This window comes from Notolepis coatsorum (assembly GCF_963971535.1).
Source record: "Notolepis coatsorum genome assembly, chromosome: 19".
Classification (NCBI taxonomy): domain Eukaryota; kingdom Metazoa; phylum Chordata; class Actinopteri; order Aulopiformes; family Paralepididae; genus Notolepis; species Notolepis coatsorum.
In genome coordinates this window covers 77,331,071-77,352,995 of record NC_140183.1, presented here as the reverse complement: position 1 = coordinate 77,352,995, position 21,925 = coordinate 77,331,071, and the positions used below count along the sequence as shown (strand labels likewise).

General features: G+C 45.6%; 1 protein-coding gene across 1 annotated transcript in view; it reads left to right on the top strand.

The window, feature by feature from the left end:
• The first annotated feature begins 299 nt into the window (after positions 1-299).
• Positions 300-21,925, top strand: part of LOC311246714 (NACHT, LRR and PYD domains-containing protein 3-like) — a 59,109-nt gene continuing 37,483 nt past the window's right edge. Inside the window, exons 1-8 of the mRNA XM_084336934.1 lie at positions 300-432; positions 1,760-1,797; positions 16,410-18,207; positions 19,439-19,603; positions 19,735-20,103; positions 20,194-20,364; positions 20,620-20,793; positions 20,925-20,974. Coding sequence (XP_084193060.1) covers positions 16,421-18,207; positions 19,439-19,603; positions 19,735-20,103; positions 20,194-20,364; positions 20,620-20,793; positions 20,925-20,974 — 2,716 coding nt within the window. The 5' untranslated portion in view covers positions 300-432; positions 1,760-1,797; positions 16,410-16,420. The remainder of the gene's footprint in view (positions 433-1,759; positions 1,798-16,409; positions 18,208-19,438; positions 19,604-19,734; positions 20,104-20,193; positions 20,365-20,619; positions 20,794-20,924; positions 20,975-21,925) is intronic.

The window sequence follows — 21,925 nt, the reverse complement described above, 5'->3', positions numbered from 1 at the left end:
TCTCGGGTTATCCTAATACGTTTGTTTAACGTATCGTTCGCTATTTATTAGTAAACCTTCATTACGAGTCAAAGACCACGTGAAGTGGGTAATTGTGCGTCTACATAGAGCACTTATAGCCGCGTGCAGATAGGATAGAGTAACGTCAAGTTCAACTGTGAACCACGGACCAACCGGAGGATTTACCCCGGTGATTGCAGTGCCACTTTCGGGCAGGAGTACTATTATTATTCTTCATTCTTCACCAAGCTGCTGGAGCAGAGAACCGCCTACCCCGCTGCTACTGTGGGATCTACACCTGCCCGTGAGACCATCACTCGAGCCCGTCTCTGTCGTACCAGAGGCTCCACGGCTTTCATCTGCGCGGAGCGCACCCTGGGATTACCACTGCCTCTCCCCGCTGACTCAGGGAGCAATATACCGTCTCCACAGGTGCCTATTGAAGCTCCCTTTGAAGCCATTGACTTTCATAGAGCATTGCCCCCCCTGCTGGCTTACAACCGGTAGTACACCCCTTTCCCAGAGTACCCTAGATCTAATTACTTAATATTCATTATTGATTTGCCTGCACATTCTTTGCCTTATAAGCGCATCTAAAGTGAACAAAGTAATGTAATATCATATTCTTAATGTAATAAATATTCTAAATGAGTATTTGTGTGGAAACCGTGTTATTGTGGAAGTGTTCTAATCTGATATACCTTTGTACGGTATTGGCCAGTAATGTACAGGACGGTAGTAGTTTAATGATACTAATACTTGATTAATACAGTCAGGGAATTGTACCCCTCAGTTACAGTGAGGGTGAATATTGTGAGAGGAGAATTGGAAGAATGCGCCAATATGAGAATTAGAGACATAGATCCTATTAATATAAGTCCATATAGCTAGGAAACAATGCTAAACACTGAAAAAGGCCATTTATAAGATAGTTCCCCTTTAAATGATCATATTTCATATATTTTTTTTATTCTATTTATTTTTGGGCTTTCTGTATTTTTTACCCATCCCAATTTAGTCGTTATGCCAATTCCCTTCCTCGTTTAGGTTTTGACAATTGCATACCCAAAGTCATTTGCGATTTATTATACTTTATATCTATAGCACATGCATGAGAAAAATCACTGAGTGCTAATTAAATAGAGTAACAGAGGTTTGAACACAAATGAAGTAAAAGTTTTGTGTACTAATTTCTTTTTACTGGTGGCCAGATGCCGGTTTTTAAGTTCCAGCTGAGAGGTAGGAGCTGGAAAACATAATGGTTACATAGCCTGAAGTATTGTGTAGTAGAGGTCCAAAGTTTATAAAAATCCCACGGAAAAGGAATGTTTCACAAAGGTTTTTGTAATGTGTGTGTACCAGTAAAAATGTTGCATGATTATCCAAAATGGCCGTCCACTGCCATTCATTTAGAATATGAGCCGTCCGATCCTTAAATGGTTCCAAGTAGTGGTAAATATGATGACAAGAAAATGATTGTCTTGGAGAGACTGAATTAATTTGATACTCAACCATTAATCTGCCTAAGCTACTTGATAAACACTGAACAAGCAACAAAAGAGAGGTTAGTGTCACCCAATATGTCGTGGCCCCACATACCATCTGGTCATTACGTTCTCCAATCTTACGTGTTTATATACGTATTATGTTTGTCTTGCCCCTCTTACTGTACATTTATCAGTTTGACTACATACTGTGCTCTACTGAGCACACCTTTCTAGTTTCCCTAATGTTTTTCCTGGTTCTTTCCTTGATACAGATTGAATCCGAAAGACCCCACGGCTACAGAGAGGAGAGGTGAGAGCAATTATAGAGTCAGCTAAATGACTAAATGTAAATGTTATCACCCTTCCTAAGCTTCCTAAGATGCTTCCTAACACCCTTCATGTGCTCCCTTACATCCTTCCTATACTACCTAACATCCTTCCTATCCTTCCTTTCTTCTTTACATCCTAAAGTAGGAAAACTCCCTCACGAAAGAAGGACCTGTGTGAGTATAAAGTAGGAAAACTCCCTCACGAAAGAAGGACCTGTGTGAGTATAAAGTTGGACAAACTCCCTCACGAAAGAAAGCCAGAGGAAAGAAGATTTATGAATGAATGAATGAAAAAAAGTTTAGTTTTCTCCATATTCCTCCAAACAAATCACAATATCAAGCTCTGTTATACATAACAATCATAATGAAAAAGAAATTAAACAAAAAGTCAAGAGCAATGTAGTTCTATATCATACTGGCTCCGCTCAGCGTCATCTGCACTAACCTCACTTTGTGCACAGCACTGAATAAAAATACCAGCATCTGTCTGGCCACACCCCTATCCGCTACCTTCATAAGCAGGTGTGTGGTCACCTACTTGCCTCCTTCTTCACTTTCACCACAAGGAAGTGCCTGTTGTATACCCCACTTGACGAGGTTGTTTTAGCTGAAGAAAGTTGAGTTACGTGTTTACATTTTTTCTTGCTTTTTTCTTTCTCTCATACATTTTAAAAGAAAAAGCTAAGTCATAATGTTTACCTCGGAGGGTCGCGCTAGCAACGTTACCCTTCACCAGCGGTTCTCCATTGCCTCCTCTGTCGTGCGTCTTGGAGCGGGGTTGAGGCCTCTTTCGTGGTCGGCAGCCGCGCCTGGTAGGCGTCCGATAGATAGTTTGCCTCTCCAAGGAGCTGGTGCACCAGCGCCGTCCCCTGTGCGATGGCCTGGTTCCGGCTCTGGTTCCTTTGCCTCCGGAGAGTCGTCCGCTGTTGGGCGGCCGGCTCCTCTGGTGGCGGAGGATTTGAGACGCAAACTTTTTGCGTCGGCTCGCTCCCGTCGTAAGATGGTGGCTTGTAGACGCGAACGGCCTGGTTTTGGTGAGTTGCTGGAGCCGGATGAGGATGCGTCTGATTCTCCATGGCCAATGGAAACAGAGGACTACATGGTTGAAGCGGACGGGTTCTTGTTCGACGCCCCGGTGGAGACATGTCCGCCGCCCGTCCAGGTAACACTGGAGGGGGATGATAGGTCTCCTTGGGGTTCCTCGTACGCGGATGTTGGGTTAGAACCTCCGACTCGGCGGCGGGATGCCCTGCTATCAGCCACATCAGAATGTGGCTCCTTAACCGGTAGTCTGCTGCATGTGAGGGACGCAAGCTCGATGGGGGAAAGTATGCAGGGGGAAGTGCGTGCTTTGTTCCCCGAGCTCATGGCGGCGGCGGCAGTCGCAAACGGCGTGCCGCTCGCGCAGCCACTGCCTGTTCCTGTCCCTGATGATCTCATAGGTCATCTATGGCAACGCCGTCCTGTGAGAGAGATGTCCATTTTTCCCCTCGATGGAGGCCTACGTCCGTCAGGGACAGGTGGTCTCCCACATCATGGGCCTCACCCCCGCCTATGTGCGAGTCACAAGGGTGGTGGGTTTGGTAGACGGCATGAAGGAGGGGGTGCCTCGGCTTGATAGGCCGATGGCAGCTCTCCTTTGTCCTGAGGTGGTGTGGGAGCCGTTACGGAAGCCGGTTCCCCAAGGGAAATCGGCGAGGCGGTTGGCTTTCTGGAGTGACCAGTCATTTATCTCCGCGACTCAATCTCTGGCTGCCACTTCTAACATTGCGCAGCTGGCGAGATTCATGTCCGGGATACTGACGGGCGGTACGGAGCTGACTGATTTGCAACATGATCAGCTCGCCCAGTCGGCAGGAGCCATCCTGCATCTGATCCAGCCGCAGGCCATCGCCCCTGGGAAAGTACGCGCCCTGGCCACTCTAGTCCAGCGCCACCTTTGGCTGGAGCAGGCGCGTGTGCCGGAAAGGAAGAGGACTCCACTTCTGACGGCACCCCTCTCCGATGCTGGACTTTTCGGGTCGGCACTGCAGTTGATGACCTCGACCTGCAGGGAGATGCAGGAGGAGCGTTCCGTGCTCCAGCCTCATTTCCCCCCGCCCGATGTCGCCGGTGGAGTCAGACGGCAGGCTCGTCGTCGGGGTTCCGCCGCCGTAGCCGCCACTGCTACCACCGCCACTGCTGGACCTTCGGCAAAGAAGGCCAGGAGGAGAGAGGGCGCCTCTGCCACTGCAGCCGGCCCATCTACGCCCGGAGGTGACGGTAGGGATCGTCGTGACCAGCCTCCTATCCTTTACCGTCCCTCCGGGGCTCCCCGGGGTGGCAAGTCCCGAGCGGCTCGTGGCAGGCGTCGCTGAAAAAATGACCTTTTCCCTCTGTGGTCCCCCCCTGTTCCCTTCCCGGCCCAAATATGATTTTGTTTATGAGAAATAAAGAGTCCCTCCTGATTGTTGTTACAAACTGTGTGTTTATTCACTAAACATATGATGGGGATACGACGTGTGAACCTTTCGCTAGTGTGGGTTTGATAGGAGGGCTAGACTTTAAGTCTTGTTGGTCGCTACATTCATGTTAGAGCTTAAGCAAGGCCTGCAGCTTACACTCGGTTGAAAAAGGTTTTTTCTGCCTCGACCTGAAGGTTAGGTCTTCACATAAAGGTAGAGGTTAGTTGTGTGCTCTGTTGCTTAAACAGTGATATTGAGCCGCAACACTGTTGTGTTGGTCTGCAGTAATGCTCGTGTGTGAAAAGATACCGCGGTTCAGGCCGCTCTCTCTCTCTATCAGATTTTCTGTGTCTTGCAACATAAACACGGGTGTCGGGTTCACACATACATAACTTGGCCTTGTTATAAACCCTGTTCACAGACTTGTCTGTGGCTAGCGTGCATTGAATTAGCTTTGCGCTGTTCATTAACATACTGGCTACTTAAAGTGGAGATGAAGCAGTGAGCAATGTGATCCTAGTTTGTTTGTTGTGTACCTTGTGTAAGACAGGGTTCTATAATCAAATGTGAAATCTATCTTATTTGTCTGAAAAATATAATATAATATCCCTGTTTTCAACATGGGCGCCGCCATTTTGTTGCTGACGTCATGGCTGACGTCATGCCGTGGGTTGGGTGTATACACTCTGGTTAGCTGCCTATAGTGAATGGGTCAGTCAGCAAATAAAATGTTGCCTACAAAACAACGGGACCGCGGTGGTTCTGTTTGTATTGCTCCTGGCTGTTCAAACTAATTTTACCATGTGAGAGAGAGGAAAGTTGGTTAATTTCCACAAACTACCAGTGAAAAAAACAGTGTTGTTGACATGTTGGCTCGGGCTGGCTGCACTCAGGCGGCGCGACCAGCCTGTTGGACAGGGAAGGAGGATCTGCAGAGAACACTTCATTGCCTCGGATTATGTTGTTGGGGTGGGATGTTTGTCCAGAAGACCACTAATCAGCTGAAGCCGGACGCGGTTCCCTCGGTCTTCGACAGACAGACCGGCGTTAGCTCTCGGGAGCAATCGCTAGCTAGTTGGCACCAGCCTAGACCCACTTCAACCAGCGTCGCGGAGCATTCAGCCTGCTGGCTACACAGCTTGTCGGTGTGCTGGAGCCTCTGCAAGCTAACGGTAGCTGGCTCCAGGCTCCAGCACACCGACAAGCTGTGTAGCCAGCAGGCTGAATGCTCCGCGACGCTCCGGTTGCTAACGCTAACTAGCTAGCGAGAGCTAACGCCGGGCCCCGGCTGGTGCCAACTAGCTAGCGATCGCTCCCGAGAGCTAACGCCGGTCTGTCTGTCGAAGACCGAGGGAACCGCGTCCGGCTTCAGCTGATTAGTGGTCTTCTGGACAAACATCCCACCCCAACAACATAATCCGAGGCAATGAAGTGTTCTCTGCAGATCCTCCTTCCCTGTCCAACAGGCTGGTCGCGCCGCCTGAGTGCAGCCAGCCCGAGCCAACATGTCAACAACACTGTTTTTTTCACTGGTAGTTTGTGGAAATTAACCAACTTTCCTCTCTCTCACATGGTAAAATTAGTTTGAACAGCCAGGAGCAATACAAACAGAACCACCGCGGTCCCGTTGTTTTGTAGGCAACATTTTATTTGCTGACTGACCCATTCACTATAGGCAGCTAACCAGAGTGTATACACCCAACCAACGGTATGACGTCAGCAACAAAATGGCCGCGCCCATAATGCTAAATGCTTCAGAAATGTACACAACAAATCGTTTTTTCTTAGAAACTGCTTATTTTTATAACGTGACTTCTTCTGTGGCTTATCTAAATACTAATGTGATGCTATGAATATGTATTTATCGCACTGCTTCATTTCCACTTTAAGGTATCATATGGCTATTTGTTGTTGTCGTATGCAAGGGTTGGGCTTGCGAGGGGGTATCGGATAAACCCCTCCTTCCCTCTTCTGATTGGTCGGGGGGTTTCTTGGACTCTCTTTTCATTCGGTCAGGGCCAAGCTGTTAGGCAGCTTGGCACGGGGGGGGGGGGGGGGAAGGGTTTCCCTGACTCCGCACCTATCACGGGTGGTTGAGTCATGGGTTTCCCCCCGTCATAGGAAACGTCACTAGGCACGTTTCTATTGGACGACGGCTTCCGTGAGTTTTTTCAGACCCGTATGTAGGGTCTGTCATTATCAAGTTGTCGGGGCAGAGCGTAGGAACTTACTGTTCTGCTACGCTCGATATACGTGTAACTTGAGTTTGTTGGTCACATGGCTCAATGTTACCGTGACTTTTCAATCTGTGGCTCACGTGGGAAGTCTCTCTGAGGATTCCCATCTCCTCTCTGTGGTGAGGGTGGCGGGATGTAAGAATGTAAACCATTTTTACCCTCAGCCGCGTCACGTGGGATTCATGTCAGTCGGTGTTTCTTTCTTTTTAATAATAAAAAGAGTGAAGAATATGAAGCACCTTGTCGTTCTCCCAGGCGACTTGAAGGACCAATGTCTGGTGTCTGGTTAGACTATCCATTGATGTGTTTGGGTCTCAACGCGTACATAGTGCTGGCTCGGGGTGTTTCTGATAAGAATCACGCAGGAGGCTAGTACGCCTTGGTTGCTCGTTATTAAAACAGTGTTTTTATAGGGCAACTGGGATGGAGGTTTTTCTCTTCCGAGCACCTGTTACTGGGTCTCGACGGATTCTCGTTCATATCTGGGGGATGTTAACGGAATAGATCAGAACATAGGTAGAGGGGTCTCACGCCCTTGGGGTGGGCCACTGAGCGCGGTACGAATGGGACCGTCTGGGTGGCGCCCTCTTTTCATGTTTTAGATCGGCACGCGTACCTACCCCCTCTCTTGGAGTGGGGATGTCGGCGTGGTTAGGGCACGGGACTGGTTCTGGTCACGCTGGTCCAGGTCAGTTAACCCATTGTCCGCCGGGCACGCTGATCTGCTGTTCTGGTACCCTGAGGGACTTGTGCTTTTTTCGGGGGGGAAAATGCCGGGTCGGCCTGGGTGTCACAGGGTTGGGTGTTATGGAGACCCTTTGTTGGGTACATGTTGTACCTGGCACTATCATGAAGGGGCTGGTTCTCCTTTCTTTTCGCTCCTCTCTCACGCATGGCGAAGAGGGGGCTGTTGGGGTGGTCTCTTGGACCTCCTCTGGTGACCCTGTGTGCTTCCTGAGCCGCCGGGCCTGGTCCGAAGTAATGTTTCGTCGACCCGTAGGCCTGGAATAACCCTTTTTGAAAACTGAAACACTTGTACTGCGGTATAGCCAGTGTATACCCGCAGGTGTGTTTTGGAGGTTTTTCTTGAGGGGTTATAGGAACAACCACCGCATGTGGTACCAAGAGGGTGGTTGATTCCCTGGTGTGTTGGAGCAGAGTCAACTCCCGGGTTACCCGGTTGAGTGTGCCCCTGCACGTTCATGACGTCTGCCAATCGTGTCAGCCTTCTCTTCCTCGACCCCTCTGGGTCGGGGTTTTTTTGGTGGAGGCTTTGTCATGGTGCGCAACAATGCCAGCATATGCCCCTTCCGCCGGGGTGCTGTTTTCAGTTGACCCCTTTGGCGCCTGTCTCGTCCGCAGTGCTCCAGGCTCGGGTCAAACGCCTGCTGCCTGGTTTAAGGGATCGACCCCTCTGGGGTCGTCTCCCCGGTGCGCTGCCTGCTTCCGCTGTAGTATAGCCTTTTGAGTGCTTCAAGTTACGGCCATGCTGACTGCCTGTGTTGCAGGGTCAGTGTGCCAGGCGGCGTACTAGTGGGGGAAAGGGCCCGCTCTTGGAGGGGCCCTGTCCGAATACGCTGGCGATGTGGGGGGCGGTGTCACTAAGTGACCGCCTGGTGAGGTCTTGATGCTTTGGCGTCATTGACCTCTCCGGGCCCCCTTTTTCCGGGGGATCCAGTCCCTTCAGTGGGTCTGGGTCTTCCTTCGCGCTCCGCTGCTACGGCCTTGCCACGGGGTTGAGTTTGCTCTTGACCTCGTGATTTTGGGGGCAGTAACAAGGGTTGTTCCTTCCGTTCATTCCCTGGTGGCATGCGGGTTGTGCGTGTGCGTAGTCGTGGGGTCAAGCCACGGTCTGCTCACCCTGTGCGTTGAGTTGCTCGAGTTTCTCTTCGCATGGTCGGATCCGTCTCCCTCCCGTCCTCCAATAGGGAGGGTATCCACCATTAGGGAGGGTCGGGGGCTCGGTCCTCTCCGGTCTGATGGTTGTGGGGGGCCTCAGCGGGGTACATTTGTCGAGCTTCAGGCTCCCGCTCAGCTCCTGTAGTGCAGATGACGCTGAGCGGAGCCAGTATGATATAGAACGTAAGGTTATGTATATAACCAAGTTCTATGAATACTGGTGACGCTCAGCGTCGAGATGCCACTGCGGCCCTTGACCTCGCCTTGTGGTGAAAGTTTGGGAAGGAGGCGAGTAGGTGACCACACACCTGCTTATGAAGGTAGCGGATAGGGGTGTGGCCAGACGGATGCTGGTATGTAAAGGTACATTGTGGATTTTTATTCAGTGCTGTGCACGAAGTGAGGTTAGTGCAGATGACGCTGAGCGTCACCAGTATTCATAGAACTTGGTTATATACATAACCTTATGTTAGTTAGTTAGTTGACATGTTCAAAAAAGGAGTAGAGGGAAGCTAAGCTTATTGTTCCCTACCCCCTTACATTTACATTTTTTTCTTCCATTAAATGTTACTTGATATAACATAATTTAGTATAATACATTATATAATATACTTTTACTTATAGTACAAAAAGAAAAAACTTGAGTCGCTTGACAGCAATAAATACAATACAACACTGCATAACACAATATAACATAACTTTGTTTATCCGCATTACTCATTTCTGTATTTCTCTAATGTGTATTTTTTAAGCTGCTAAACAATGTTTTTATTGTAAATTTTTTCTTTTCAGTACCTGATTAGAAATATAGAACAATGATCCTCCTACTTTCCTCTTTTTTCTTTTTTTTTCAAACCTTTCAGAGGTGTTCCATAGACTCACACGAACTGTGTAAAAGTTCCCACACCGTGAAAGAAACAGCAAAATAGCTCTCCTTTAAATTACCTACAAGAAATCACGGAAATATCAGCACAAAAAAATAAATAAAAAATAAACCAATATAAAAATACAATACAAGATACACTAATAAAATAACATAAAATGATTAAAAAAAAAAAAGAAGATAAAAATAAACAACTGTCCTTCGGCTTCTCTACCTCCATCCACTTTTCTTCTTTATTTGTATTTTTTTCTTCCCCTAAACCTTTCTCCCATTTTCCCTTTCCTCTCCCTTACCTTTCATGTTTCCTATCTCTCTCCTTTCAGATTCTTACATTTTCCAGGAAGTGTATAAACGATGTCCATGTCCTTTCAAACTGCTCTGTTTTTCCCTTCTGTATGTATGTTAGTTTCTCCATTGCTAAGTTTTCTGACACTTCCTTTAACCACTGTTTAGCTCCTGGTCTCTGTATCTCCTTCCAGTTCAAAGCTATCACTATCTTGGCCTGTAACAAACAAAAATTAATCAATTTCCTCTTTCTAATATAAGCTGGGAACTTCTCCGGGTATAAGTGTAGTATACATAACTTAGGATCGGTCGGGATTTCTATCTCTGTCATCTCCGATATGAGTTCCAATATCTCCTTCCAATATTCCTGTATCTTCTCACATTCCCACATACAGTGGTACACTGGTACAGGGTCCCCACCTCTACCCCACACCTAGTACATTCATCCGGGATCATGGGATAAAACTTGTGTAATTTCTCTGGTGTCATATATGCTCTATGTATCCACTTATATTGTAGGAGTTTACATCTGGTATTGATTGAAAGTGTCTGTGACATCTCACATGCTTGTTCCCAGTCCTCTTCTGCTATTTCTACCCCCATGTCCCTCTCCCATGCCCGCAAGCTGCTCAAAGAGCTCTCTTCCGATCCTGATAACACATCATAAAACTTGGATAATTGTCCTCTTCCCACCATATTGTTCCTCGTAAGTCTTTCTATTATGGATGTGGGTGGTTCCTCTGTGCCCCCGTTCTTTGAGACTACGTAGCTCCTGATTTGAAAGTATTTAAATCTATGTGATCTTGGGATTTCAAATGTGCTTACTATCTGTTCGAAGGTCATCAATTCTCCCTCTAAGTATACGTTTTTAATCTTACCCAAACCTCTTTCTGCCCAATTTTTGAATCCCCCATCATTCCTTCCCGGTTTAAATTCCTCATTTACACCCAGATTGGTGTATACCCCGATAACTTATCTCTTCTACCTAAGTGTAAGTGCGCCTTGTGCCAGATCCTTACTGTATTATGGAGGAACGGGTTCTTTGTATTTTTTATCAACAAGTTACTCTGTCGTGAATATATATATGCGTCTAGTGTCATCTTTGTCTCTTCTTTTTCTATCTCCATCCAAGCCGGTATATCTGCATGTTGAAAGTAGAACATTGCTGTCCTGAGCTGTGCCGCCCAGTAATAAAGCCTCATATCTGGAAGTCTAAGCCCTCCTCTGTCATACGGGAAGTAAAGGAGTGTCAGTCTCAACCTGGGTTTTTTATTGTTCCATATGAAACGTGTAAACATCTTTTTCAATCTCCGAAAGAAAGTTTCCGGTAAGGGCATTGGGATTGACTGGAATAGGTAAAGGAATTTAGGCAATATAGTCATTTTAATAATATTCACTCTGCCTATCATTGATATTGGTAATTTGCTCCATCTTTCAAGGCTATTTTCTACATCTGTCATTATTGGATCGTAATTGCTTTGTACTAAGTCTTTAACCTCCGGGGTTATCTTTATCCCCAAGTACGTAAACCCCTTGGGGGAGCTCGCAAACTGCGTGTGCACCGGCGCTTTTTCCCTTTCTCTTTTATTAAGTAACATAAGTGCGCTTTTATTTTGATTCGTTTTATATCCTGAAAATACTCCAAATTTCTCTAGTATTTTGTTCGCATTTCTAATTGAGGTATCCAATTTTGTTAAGTATAGTATTATATCGTCCGCGAAAAGCGATAGGCGATGCTCCATTCCCCCTATTCTCATCCCTGTGATTCCCGGGTCCTGCCTAATCGTCATTGCTTTTTTTTTTTTTTTTTTTTTTTTTTTTTTTTTTCCTCCATTTTCCTCCGATTTTCTCCCATCCCAATGTTAGTCGTATGCCAATTCCCAGTCCCTTCCTGGTCGCTGCGCTTTACCCCCCACAGTCAGATCATTTGGGAGAGTGGAGGCTACCACGTGCTTCCTCCGACACACGTCCAGCCAATCACCGCTTCTTTTCACCTGGCAGCGCGGATTCTCATTGAGAGGGCGTAGCGTGTGGGAGGACCACACTATCCCCCTCACGTCCAATCCGCGCTTAGCAGGCGCCCCGACCGAACTGTAGGAGTCGCTGTTTACAACGACCCGGACCCACCCCGCCAGCTTCTCCCACCCTCTGATACAGCCAATTGTATCAGTGCAGACGGCCAGCCAAGCTGGTGACAACCCCGGAGCTGTGAGCTGGATTCGAACAGGCGAACCAAGCTCACAGCTCCGGGGCTGGTGACGAACGCATTCTCCGCTCGACCACCTAACCGCCTCCTAATCGTCATTGCTAATGGTTCGATTGCGAATAAAAACAGCAATGGAGAAATCGGACATCCCTGTCTGGTAGATCTCTGTAGTTTAAACGGTGTCGATATTTGGTTGTTTGTAGTTATTTCGACCAAGTGTTTCAAACAGATATCCCCACTCAATCCTGTCAAATGCCTTTTCGGCGTCCAATGACAGAACTGCGTGGTCTTTTTAGTTTTTCTTAGTGTGAAGAACATTTAGTAATCTCCTAATGTTATGAAATCCCTGTCTTCCCAATACAAATCCGTTCTGGTCATTTTTTATCAGATGTGGAATCGACTTCTCTATGCGTCTAGCTAGCGCCTTACATACATCGTTTAATTCTTCTATTGTTAGCTTTTTGTCAAACTGTTTCTGTTCCTCCTCCGTTATTTTTGGGAATTCTAACTTGTCCAGGAATTCATTTAGTTGTTCTGTGTCCTTTGGGTATTCTGATTTATATAATTTTTCATAATATTCTTTAAAGGCGTTATTTATTTCTATTGGGTCATTCGTTTCCACCCCATTCCCTAATTTGATCGTATTTATCATCCTTTCCGTTTGTGCCTTTCTAATTCTCCATGCCAGTATCTTGCCTGCTTTTTCTCCTTGGTCGTAGTATGATTGTTTTAGCCACTGTAAGTCCGATGTTATCTTTGTAGTGGATAGATGCTTGTACTGGGCCTTTAATACCCGTAGTTCTCTCTGTTTTGCTGGGTCTTCTCCCCCATTTTCTATATTTTCTCCCATCCCAATTTCGTATCATCCAATTCAACCCTCCCCTGTCACGGACGCTGTTTCTTGCCTCCCACAAGCCGGCTGCAATGTGGACTAAGTCATACATAGCACAAGTCCCCTCCGGTACTTGAGGTAACAGCAGTCGCATCTTTTCTTTTCACCTCTCAGTGGCGAGGAGTAACGCGTGGGAGGCTCACGCTGCCCCCGACACTTCCTGATTCTACTGCGCAGGCGCACCAACCGACCTGTAGGAGTCGCTGTCCACAACGCCCGATCCCCACCCATCAGTTTCCCACCCCCTAATACGGCCAATGTGTATTAGTACGGACGACCAGCTAAACTGAAAGCAAATGTGGAGCGCTGGGCTCGAACTGACGAGCCCAGCGTCTCCAGCATTTCGTGGCGAGTGCCTTGCCCACTACACCACGTAGCCGCCCTATGGGTCTTCTCCCTTATATAGCTGTTCTTCCACTTCTTTTACCCGTCTTTCTATGTCCTCCATTTGCTTATAGTGTTCCTTAGATTTATGTTTAGTATAGCTTATCATCTCTCCCCTTATATACGCCTTAAATGCCTCCCATCTCATCGTTGCACTTGTCTGGTCTGTATTTATGGGGAAGTATATGTCTATTTTTTCATCTATAAAAGTCATACATTTCGGGTTGTTGAGCCACTTGGTTTGGAGTCTGAATCTAGGGGGTGCCTTCGCTATTTCCGGCATGTTCATAGTTAACGTCATCGGAGAATGGTCAGACAGTAATCTACTGTCATATTCACTTCCTGTAAATTTAGATATCAAGCTTGTCGAAACAAAAAAATTGTCTATTCTAGAGAACGATGGCCTACTTAGTCATTTTGAAGCGCACGAATATTCCCTCTTGCCTGGGTTTAGTTTTCTCCATATCTCAACCAAGTCGAGGTCTCTCATAAACATATCTATCACTTTCCTTGTTCTTCCGTGGGAGGTATCCACTCCCCCTGATTTATCTATTTCCGGCCTCCTCACGCAGTTAAAGTCTCCCCCATGATGAACTGGCCCGTGAGATATGACATTTTCATAAACAGTTCTTGGGTCATCATTGTTTGGTCCATATATATTTACTAGCTTCACCTGCGTGGAGACTATAGTACCGCTTAATATTATAAATCTCCCTCCCGGGTCTACAATTTTACTTCTTAAAGTAAATGGTATCGACTTGTCTATTAGTATCATTACTCCTCTAGCTTGTGAGTTGAATGGCGCCGAGTATACCTGTCCCTTCCATCTATTCTCGACCCTCTTGAGATCTTCCCCAGTGCTGTGTGTTTCCTGTAAATAAACTATTTTTGCTCCTGATCATTTTATCTTCCCTAGAATCTGTTTTAGCTTAATAATGTGGCTCATCCCCCTCACGTTCCAGCTCATATATTTTATTTCGTTCCTACTCATCCTTATGTCCTATGTTGCCCATTCTCTTCTTGCCCTCCTACCCCCTCTCTCCTCTATTTTTGTGATGTGGTGATCCAGCCGAAGTGTCCTGTAATAATAAATAAAAAAAGAGAAAAAACACAAGTACCCCCAAACCCCACATATAAAGCTAACGTCCCCCCCTATTGGGCACGGACCTCTGACCCTCCTCTTTTCTGACTTCCTGCAGGTCCCTTCCTGCTTCCTTTTGACAGGATGCATCTTACCTGCCTTTCTCCCTTTCCTACCGCTCTTCCCTCCTAGTATGCTCTAACCACATGCTCCCTTTTTCTCATTTCTGCTATTTAAAGTCTAATTTGACTAAACTATCTTCAACTTGATCCTGTATCCCTACTTCCCCCCCTTCCTCCTCTCGTAACCATCTCGAGGAACCCTCTATTTCAGCCTCTAAACTCCTGGATCTCTATCACCTTAAAACATTGAAACATTGAATCAAAACCATTGAAACAAAACCAAATCCGCCACCAACCGGGCATCGACCATATCCAATACCTGTTAAGAAAGGGGATATGACCTACAAAAACCTCTAAGCTATACCCTTTACCTGTTAAGAAGGGGGGTATATTTTGTAGAGTTAAATCAGAACTTGCTGCACCTTTATGTATTATACCCTTCCCCTTCCTCCCCAAATCCTAATTATCCACTCCTCCTCACGCCTATGTTGGGTCCCACAAGGAAGCATACTAGGACCGCTACTATTCCTAATTTATGCAAATGACATGTCGTCAGCTTGTGACTGCAACTTGTTCCTGTTTGCGGACGACTCAGCCCTGCTGGTCTCTGACAAGTTACAGGTTGAAAAAGCCCTCAGCTCGGAACTAGGCAAAATCTGCATATGGCTCGCCGACAACAAACTATCATTACACATGGGCAAAACAGAGTCCATTCTCTTCGGTTCAAATAACAAACTCCGCAAGACCGACGGCTTCTCGGTTACAGTGGGTGACAATATTGTCACAAGGAAAGATGAAATTACCTACCTGGGTTCCATCCTAGAGGCTAATCTTTCCTGTGACAAAATGGCATCCAATGTAATAAAAAAAGTCAACCAACGAACTCGATTCTTGTACCGGATCTCCTCTCTGGTAAACAGGAATACCCTGAAGACTCTAGCAGGAGCACTCATTCAAGGGTACTACGACTATGCTTGCACCTCATGGTACCAAAGCACCTCAAAGGCACTAAAAAACAAATTACAAACATCTCAAAACAAGCTAGTCAGACTACTGCTTGACCTGACTCCTAGAACCCACCTCACCCCTGCCCACAACCTAGGATGGCTTAGAGTAGACGACAGAGTACAGCAACTTGCAATGGGCCTGGTCTACAAGATACACTACGCGACCAAGGTACCCATGTACATGTCAAAATACTTCCCAAAGGTCAGTGAATACCACGATCACAACACCAGAGGGAGCTCCACAAATCATGTTAAACCCAGATTCGGCTCAAACAAGGGACTAAACACGTTTTGCAATTATGCCACATCAATGTGGAACGCCCTACCCAAAGCTGTAAAGGAATGTGAATCACTACCCACTTTCAAAGACACTCGGGAGACTGCAATTAGAAACTGGCCCCTGTAAATGTCCTAACACAACCCCCTCCAATGTACAATAAATTACCAAGTATGGTCTTGTCAATATTCCAATGTACAGTTTTGTTTGTACAGTTGTACAGTGTCCCCCACCCACCTCTCCTACCCAACCTCCCCCCCCTCACTCCTACCCAACCCCCCCCCCCCCCCCACCCACCCAACCACCTCCAATGTACAGTCCCCCCCCCCACCTACCCCAATGTACAGTTTCTACGTCAAATGTATATACTTTTTTTTCTGGACTCTTTTTGTATCACAAACCGTACTGTATTTGCAAATCTGGTATGTCATAAATATATAGATGTAGCAGTACTGTCTATCTGTATGTCATGTATGTCATATATGTTACGATGAATTGAAAATGGGGGACCCTGATGTAAACAAGACGAAAGTCTTTCTCTGGTCTGCATCCCCTTAACAATTGTATGTATTGAGCTGTACTGTACTGTACCCATTCTGCAATCTGTTAATAAAGTTTTCAATCAATCAATCAATCAACACAATCGCGGAGTGACGAGCGGCCACTACACTTCCTATGCTTCCTAACACACTTCCTATGCTTCCTAACATGCTTCCTATCACCCTTCCTATCCTTCCCATCACCCTTCCTAACATCCTCCCTATGCTTCCTATTGAGGGGATGAGAGAAATGGATGACAATGAATGAATGTGAGAGTGATTTAAAGTCCAAGTAAGTGGAACGTGATTTTGATTTCCGAAAATAGTTTTCTTCTAGTGCAAGACGGCATGGAGAGAGTTAAAGGCAAAGCCAAAGGCCGTCTGAGGAACAAGTTCACATGTGTCTATGAAGACACAGCGGCTGGTCAGTCCCCCCTGGAAAAGGTCTACACACGACTTTACCTCAAACGGGACAGTGGCGAAAACGGTCAGGACTTCCACGAGAACCTCAACAAGTTCAGGTCATCAGACACACCCGTCAACGGGAGAAGGCTGTGGCACATGGGTGATGAACAGATTGACTGCATTGGCATGTTCGACCCCCAACCTGGAAGTGAATTACCCGTCAGAAGAGTGATGATGAAGGGCATTGCTGGAATTGGGAAGACGTTTGTCATCCAGTGGTTCTCCCTTCAATGGGCAGAGGGAAAGTCCAACCAGCATATTGATTTCATCTTTGTGCTTCCTTTTCGGGAGCTGAACTTGCTGAAAGAGGGCGAGCACTCTCTGTTTGAACTTCTCTGTCACTTCGCCCCTGATCTGAGAGAGCTAGGAGACGCAAAGTCACTTGTTGACAAGCAAGTGCTCTTCATCCTTGATGGTTTGGATGAAAGTAGGTTTTCATTGGATTTTGCTAACAAGACTGTTGGCAATCCAGACCAGACATCGACCATGGATGTGCTGCTGACAAACCTCATCAAGGGGAACCTGTTTCCCAATGCTCTGCTCTGGATAACCTCTCGACCTGCAGCAGCCAATCGGATCCCTCCTCAATACATTAACCAGACGATGGAAATCTCTGGTTTCACTGACCGGCAGAAGCAAGAGTACTTCAGGAAGAGATTCAGCGATGAAAACCAGGCCAACAAAATCATCTCTCTCACCAAAGGAAGCTTATCCTTCATGAGCTATATCCCAATCTTCTGTTGGATCATTGCTGAGGTGTTTAAGAAAGAAGAGGATGAACAGAAGAGAGTAAACATCACAACTGTGACTGAGTTGTACATTCAGTATTTTCTGATTCAAACACAACGGGCAGTAAAGAAATACGAGGAGAACAGGACGGAAGAGATGGATCACAATTTGATTTTGGAATCCAGGACTTTTGCCATGTTTCTTAAACTGGCCCAGTTCGCATTTGAAGAGCTGCAGAAGGGGCATATTATATTCTACGAAGAGGACCTGAGAAGATGTGGAATTGATGTTGACAAAGCATCAGTGTTTTGTGGACTGTGCTCAGAAATGCTGAAGGAAGAGTGCGGCCTCTATGAGAGGAAAGTGTTCAGCTTTGTGCATCTGAGCTTTCAAGAGTTCCTTGCTGCTGTTTACATGTTCCACTGCTGTCTGACCAAGAACATTGCTGCTCTGAAGTCCATCGTGGAGGACGTGTCTGCAGATCTGCCCTGCCATGAACTGATGAAGAGGGTTGTGGATAAATCCTTACGGAGTAAGGACGGACAGCTGGACCTGTTCATCAGCTTCTTTCTCGGCATCTCCCTGGAGTCCAACCAGACTCTCCTACAAGGCTTTCTGCCACAGACAGAGAACCGTTCTGAGACGGCTGAGGAGATGAGGAGATACCTCACAAAGCCACATGGAGGGAACATCTCACCCGAGAGGCAAATGAATCTGTTCCTCTGCAAGTACGAGATGAAGGCACAGAGAGTTCAGAATGAAATACAAATGTTCATTAACTCTAAAGTGATGCTGTCACCCATATACTGTTCAGTGCTGTCCTCCATGTTGCTGATGTCAGAAGAGGTGTTGGGTGAAATCAACCTGGTAAATAGTAATATACCAACACTTGAGGGGCATGAGAGACTTTTGCCAGCTATAAAGAACTGCAGAAAAGCCAAGTAAGTATCAATGGGAGATAACACTTTAAATGCATAAAAAACACGTTCATAACATCTCAATAAGTGATTTGTAGACAGCCACCTGTCATTTATGGCACAGGTGTATGTCGTTTTGAAGATAAGATGCAACTGTGAAATAAGTAACTAAATGCACCTTGATTATACTAGCATGCTAGCCTCAGTACTGCCTACCATCCTCATGCTGTAGTTACTTTGGGGCATTGGGACTTTGACCAGATCATTGAGTAGAGTGTAGAGCTATTTAACGCTTATTTTAACAAAAAGAATACCACTTACAGCACCGTAATAAACCAGAATCCATTTGTGATAGTTTGAAATGAAGACCATTGTAGACTCACTCAACCATAAATAATGTAATTGTTGAGTCAACACAGTCCTCAATGTTATGGGTCGCCACTGTGGACTGTGTAGAGTAATTAACGCTTATTTTAACAAAAAGAATACCACTTACAGCACCGTAACAAACCAGAATCTAATTCACTACTATGTAAAAATGTTATCTAAACCTAGGATTAAATTTGGTGGCATAGATGGAATAGAATAGAAGTACTTATGTTTCCCCTGAAAAAAAAATCAGTTAATTATTAATCCCGTAGACTCCCGCTAAATGACATGGTCACGGTTGAGTATGAACGTAAACGAATGGGCAGCCCCAGTGCCAAAAAAATTATAAATGGGAACATAGACATATTTCCATTATCTAGCTGACTGACAGCTCTTGATACAAGGTCTAACGCTAGTCATTGGGTAAATATGAGTTTTAATTAAATGTATTATATGGCTGTAAAAGTTGGTTTGTTAAAGGAACACGCTAACATTTTGGGAAATGTTAGAGAGAGACAAGAAGATGGATACCAGTTTCCTCTCTGTGCGTTCAGTAGAAAGCTAACTGAAGCGGCCATGTCTGCTTCCATTCATTGTGCTAAGCTAGGCTAACGTGCAGCCAGATAGCTTCTGGAGAAGACGATAAGCGAATTTCCCAAAATGTTGCTGTGTTCTTTTAAGTTGTTGGTCATGTTTGTAAACACTGGAGCAGAACATATTATCTATGTACTTATTTACAATGGGTTGAGAAAGTCCAAAGTGGCATATCCACCTACAGATCAAACTCTTCAAGAGTGAAGGAGAATATACCCCACATTGATGTGGTAAAAGAAAGTCACAGATTTGGGGATTATAATGTTTTTTTGTTTTTCTTTTGCCAATACAGACTGTGGACCTACACATGTGAAGATAAGGATGTTCTGACCTCCATTGTTCAGTCAGCAGACTCCTCTCTGAGGGACCTGCACCTGGTGTATGCACGTAATAGCTTCCATCTTGGACCCGTCCTTGCTACTCTTAGAAGTCCTGGCTGTAAACTGGAGACACTGAGGTCAGATGTAGATCAGAGTCTAAACAAACCATTTCTCTTCTATTCGTATAACTACACATCATAATTGCTGTTCATGCTGTCTGACACTACACCCGGTTCTTTACCAACGATGCACCATCCTGTTTCTACAGATTGTCTGGGTGTCCTCTAGGCCATGAGGAATGTGTGTCACTGGCCTCTGTCATCCAATCAACACACTCCCTTCTGAGAGAGCTGAACTTGAGATACTGCTTCACATGTGATTACGATCTGGGTCAATGCGAGGCAAACTATGACGATGATGGCGATGAGAATGGTGATGACGAAGAAGATGATGATATCGACGAGGATGAGGAGGATGATGATGATATCGACGAGGATGGTGGTGGTGATGAGGAGGAGGACGACAACAGCAATGATGATGAGGATGATGGTGATGATGGCGCTAATTGTGATAACAGCCTTTTGACTGTTCTTCCTGCTGCACTGAGAGGGCCAACCTGTAATCTGGAGACATTTACGTAAGTGTCTTTGTTAGTGGTGGTGGGGTCCTCTCCAGTCTTCTCCAAATATTACTCTGCATTTAACAATGTATTTTTGTCTCTTTTTAGGATGATTGGCTGTCGGCTAACACACGAAGACTGTGAGCTGTTTGCCTCAGTTCTCAGTTCAAACTCCCACCTGAGAGAGTTGGATCTGAGTGACAATGACTTGCAGGATTCAGGAGTGAAGCTTCTCTCTGCTGGACTGGGGAGTCCAGACTGCAAACTGGAGATACTGAGGTACTAACATACAACCATTCACAGTCCAATATTTATTAGCTGCGACCAGCAGCTCTATAGCTTGCTCGCTCGGTCCACCAAAGTGTCCCCGCCCTCTAGTGGACACGTCTTTCCCCCTAAGGAGGCTGAAATTTGGCACGGTGGTCAAGTGTCTGTGTCTGTGGATGCATGTGCGTACGTGGTCGCAGCTATCGCAAATTTGCATTTGTTTATAAATGTTTCCCTTCATCGGAATCACATCCCTTCATTCTGCAGGCTGTCAGGCTGTAGGATCACAGAGGAAGGATGTGCTTCTCTGGCGACAGCTCTGAGCTCCAACCCCTCCCATCTGAGAGAGCTGGACCTGAGCTTCAATCACCCTGGAGACTCGGGAATAAAGCTGCTCTCTGACAGACTGATGGACCCAAACTGCAGACTGGAGAAACTGAAGTTAGTACAATGCACGTACTGTTACTGAAAGGGAATTGTTACTTTGGTCAATTTATTAATGTAGACAATACCACTTTTCATAGCCAAGCTGAAGGTCCCTGGTTCATTGTGCGATTCACTCTCTCCCACAGTGTGGACCATGATGAGGAGCACTGGACTAACCCACAGCTGCTGAAGAAGTGTAAGGATTTGATGAGTTGGATTTTTTCTTACCCGTCAACATTTTTAATTGGTATACCAATGTATTAAGTATGGCTGCCCCCATTAACAATGTCACTAAGTCCTCCTAATCTACCCCACAAAGCATCTAAATCTAAGTATCTAATCTATTTACTGCATATATATATATATTTATCCATATCTGTCTGAATATACCTGCATATAATCCTCCTATATACCTACTTATACACCTGCATATAACCAATATAACTCTGTATGATGGCATGTACAATAATGCTGTATATACCATATATTTATAATTACCGTATATATCTATCCACCTGTCTGTACATACCTGCACATAATCCTTTTACATATCTGTAGATAAGATACTATATCTATATCTGTACATATCCCTTACCTACTCCTACTAGTTACGCTGCTGGCCAGTATGACCTACTACTGTAGTGTCTTCCTGTATCACTGTACATATTAATACTACAACTCTGTACATACATCTGATTAGCACTACACCCAGTAGTACTAATTTATATATTTTATATCCAGTTGAATCACCTGTGCATTGTATATTACTATTGCACTTTACTGTTACATTTGCACTCTGGTTGGATGCCAAACTACTTTTCGTTGTACTGTACTTGTGCTGTATAATGACAATACATTTGAATCTAATCGAATCCTCTTTTGCTGTTAGCTAGTGTTAGTACTAAGCTATCAACATTTGAACTAATGTCAGCTACCAAATGCTGGAGTTACTGTGCTACACTAATTAGCTGTAACATTTGGTAGCTGACATAGCATATCTAATGTTTGATAGCAAATGTTAGCGCCAATGCTCACTAACGGCAAAAGAGGATGTTAGACACTTTGCATTGTGGCATAGATTGAAAATCTTTGACGACGTAAAACGTGGGGGCAGCCATACGTAATACAGTACTCCATTTTGGTACAA